Source organism: Anopheles marshallii, chromosome X (assembly GCF_943734725.1).
Source record: "Anopheles marshallii chromosome X, idAnoMarsDA_429_01, whole genome shotgun sequence".
In the NCBI taxonomy this organism is placed as follows: domain Eukaryota; kingdom Metazoa; phylum Arthropoda; class Insecta; order Diptera; family Culicidae; genus Anopheles; species Anopheles marshallii.
The window spans coordinates 1,504,234-1,506,575 of record NC_071325.1 but is presented as its reverse complement, the minus strand read 5'-3'; the positions used below and the strand labels follow the sequence as shown (position 1 = coordinate 1,506,575).

General features: G+C 48.0%; 1 protein-coding gene across 1 annotated transcript; it reads left to right on the top strand.

Moving 5' to 3' along the window:
- Window positions 1-282: 282 nt before the first annotated feature.
- Window positions 283-2,131, top strand: LOC128711173 (uncharacterized). Its single transcript, XM_053806074.1, has 2 exons — window positions 283-1,785; window positions 1,847-2,131. The coding sequence occupies exons 1-2, from the start codon at window positions 283-285 to the stop codon at window positions 2,129-2,131; spliced, it is 1,788 nt and encodes a 595-aa protein (XP_053662049.1).
- Window positions 2,132-2,342: the final 211 nt, after the last annotated feature.

Sequence of the window (2,342 nt, the reverse complement as noted above, 5' to 3'; positions counted from 1 at the left end):
AGCTGGGAATAAGCGTTTACTTAGTCCTGCAAACAGTGAGGTACTTTCAGCTTTGGAAAGAATGCCCTAAGAAAATAGCTGCTGGAAACCGAACATTGGACAATTTGGTCCAAACCTGGTTTTGGAACGATTCAACCTACTTCTTGGACAAAAGGCATTTTACATAAGTTCCAATTAATTTGCTACTACGGTACCAGCGTCAGCTCATACGATTGATGGTAAACCGATAAATTAACGCAAAAAACTGCATGTTATTCTCTTTTCTATTTTAGCTGCATCATCATGAATATTCTGGAGCTACCGAATGAAATACTGATTAAAGTGGCATCCATGCTGCCTTTGCGTGATCTTAAATCACTCAGCTTGACTTGTCATCGTTTCAGTGAGGTTGCAATTGCCTCTGTTATGGTAAAGAAGGGTGTACTATGGTTAAACAAGATCGATGAGATTCCAGTACCGTATGGCAATAAGACAATCAGGAAGCGGTTTATTGCGGTAGAGACACTGAAGTCGAGCAGCCGTAACTATCATGCGATCGGGATTGCTCTGCCGGTGGTACTGTCGAAATACGAGTTAACAATGCTGCAGGCACGGCTGAACGCGCTGTTGCTGGAAAAGACAGCAGTGCGCGAGCTGCATGTCATCGACAGCAACAACCTGCAGATAATAACGCTTTGGGAGCATTTCCCAATACTGTTCCAAACCCTCGACAGCCTCAAGGTGACGGTGAGCGATACGCCGATTAGGAACGAGGTAGAGGTGGACTGGGAAATGCCAAACCTGCAACGGATCCAATGGAACGAGCAAAAGTTTCCCAGCGGTGTGCGTTACGGCCAGCGACTACGCATCAACTTGTACGCGCCGAAGCTGCAGAAAGCTATATATGAGGTGCCGAAAGAGTTGTACTCGCAAAACTACGACTTTCACAGCATGCTGGTGCTGAAAACGGTCAGCCAACTGCGGGAGCTGCAATGCGTGCTGGGCTACCAGGCGGTCGAGTTGCTCAGCGAAAACCGGCTGCCCGCACTGAAACGCTTGTGCCTGATTAAGGAGGAATGCAGGGGCGAAATTAACTGGGACATCATCGCCGGCAACGCACCGGACTTGCAGCATCTGGAAGTGAGGCGCGACCCAACCATGCCGACGGGAGCATCGCTGTTGTCCCCGTTCCTGGTGTACTGCTCCATGCTCACCGTGCTCCACCTGGAAGGCTTGAACATCTCGGATATGTTCGAAGCATCCTTCCTGTGGAGCGGCATCGAAACGCTCCACCTGCACGAATGCTTGATGTACTCGACGCCCGACAAAAAGTTGGAGGTTACCCTGCCCAACTTGCGTACACTCTGCATCAGCATATACTTTATCCGCAATGGTAATTTGGTGCTCAATCTGCCGGCGGTCGAAACACTTTCGCTTTCCAAGGCGAACGGAACGCTGGACATTTTGGAAATGCCCAAGCTCAAAACATTACACATGCGCATACCGTTCCAACGTCCGATGACGTTCATGAAGTCTCGGATGTCCCATTTGCGCAACGTAATATTGGACACGCCCGTGACGTTCTTGCCAGCAACGGAGCAAAACTACCGTACACTGTTGAGCCCGATAGGCAAGCTGTCCAACGTGACGGTGATTTGTCGCAGCGGGCGCGCTATCAATAATCTGCTCGTAAACATCAACCGGGAGCAGCCAGCGCTCAAGTCACTGAGCATCATCGGAACCGGTGTAATGTCAAAAATTGACAGAAATACCCTACGCACGATACTGAAGTTGTCGCGTCTCGAGGTAAGAATTTCACATACATCCAACTCGTGCACTATACCGTTTCGTTTCTCTGCTGTTTTAGAACCTACTGATGACAAACATTCAAGTGTCCGGTTCGATTCCGCACCCAATTCCATTGCCTCCGCAAATGCGGCAGCTGAGAATTCGTTCGTTCTGCATGCCTATTAAGTCACGCTTCATATCGATGAAACGTTCCCAGCGCCGAATGGGCACCATCGTGGAGCGCCGAGTGCTTCATCATAATTTTTTCAGCATCAACTGTTCCCAGATTCCAAAATTTGACGACGTGCAGGGCTCGATTGATGTGTGTTTGGACCAGCTAACTGATCTGTACTTCAGCTCGTAAGCAAAAGGTAAGGCAGGCTAACACAATCTATCGGGGTAGAGTGTCCTTGCGCGGTGAAAGTAATTTTGTCTTTTGGTTTTGCTGTTGCTGTTCTAGGTTGGATGAGTAGCCCAGTAGCGAGAAAGAGATGTTGGTGAGCTATCAGCAGAAGAGAAGAACTTCATTATTTTCAATATTATTATATTATATTATTACAATATTACAATATTAC

Bases quoted from the DNA above. Each gene is read 5' to 3' on its own strand.
- LOC128711173 (XM_053806074.1), top strand. From the start codon at position 283: ATGAATATTCTGGAGCTACCGAATGAAATACTGATTAAAGTGGCATCC. The intron at 1,786-1,846 runs GTAAGAATTTCA...CTGCTGTTTTAG, and splicing joins TGAAGTTGTCGCGTCTCGAG to AACCTACTGATGACAAACAT.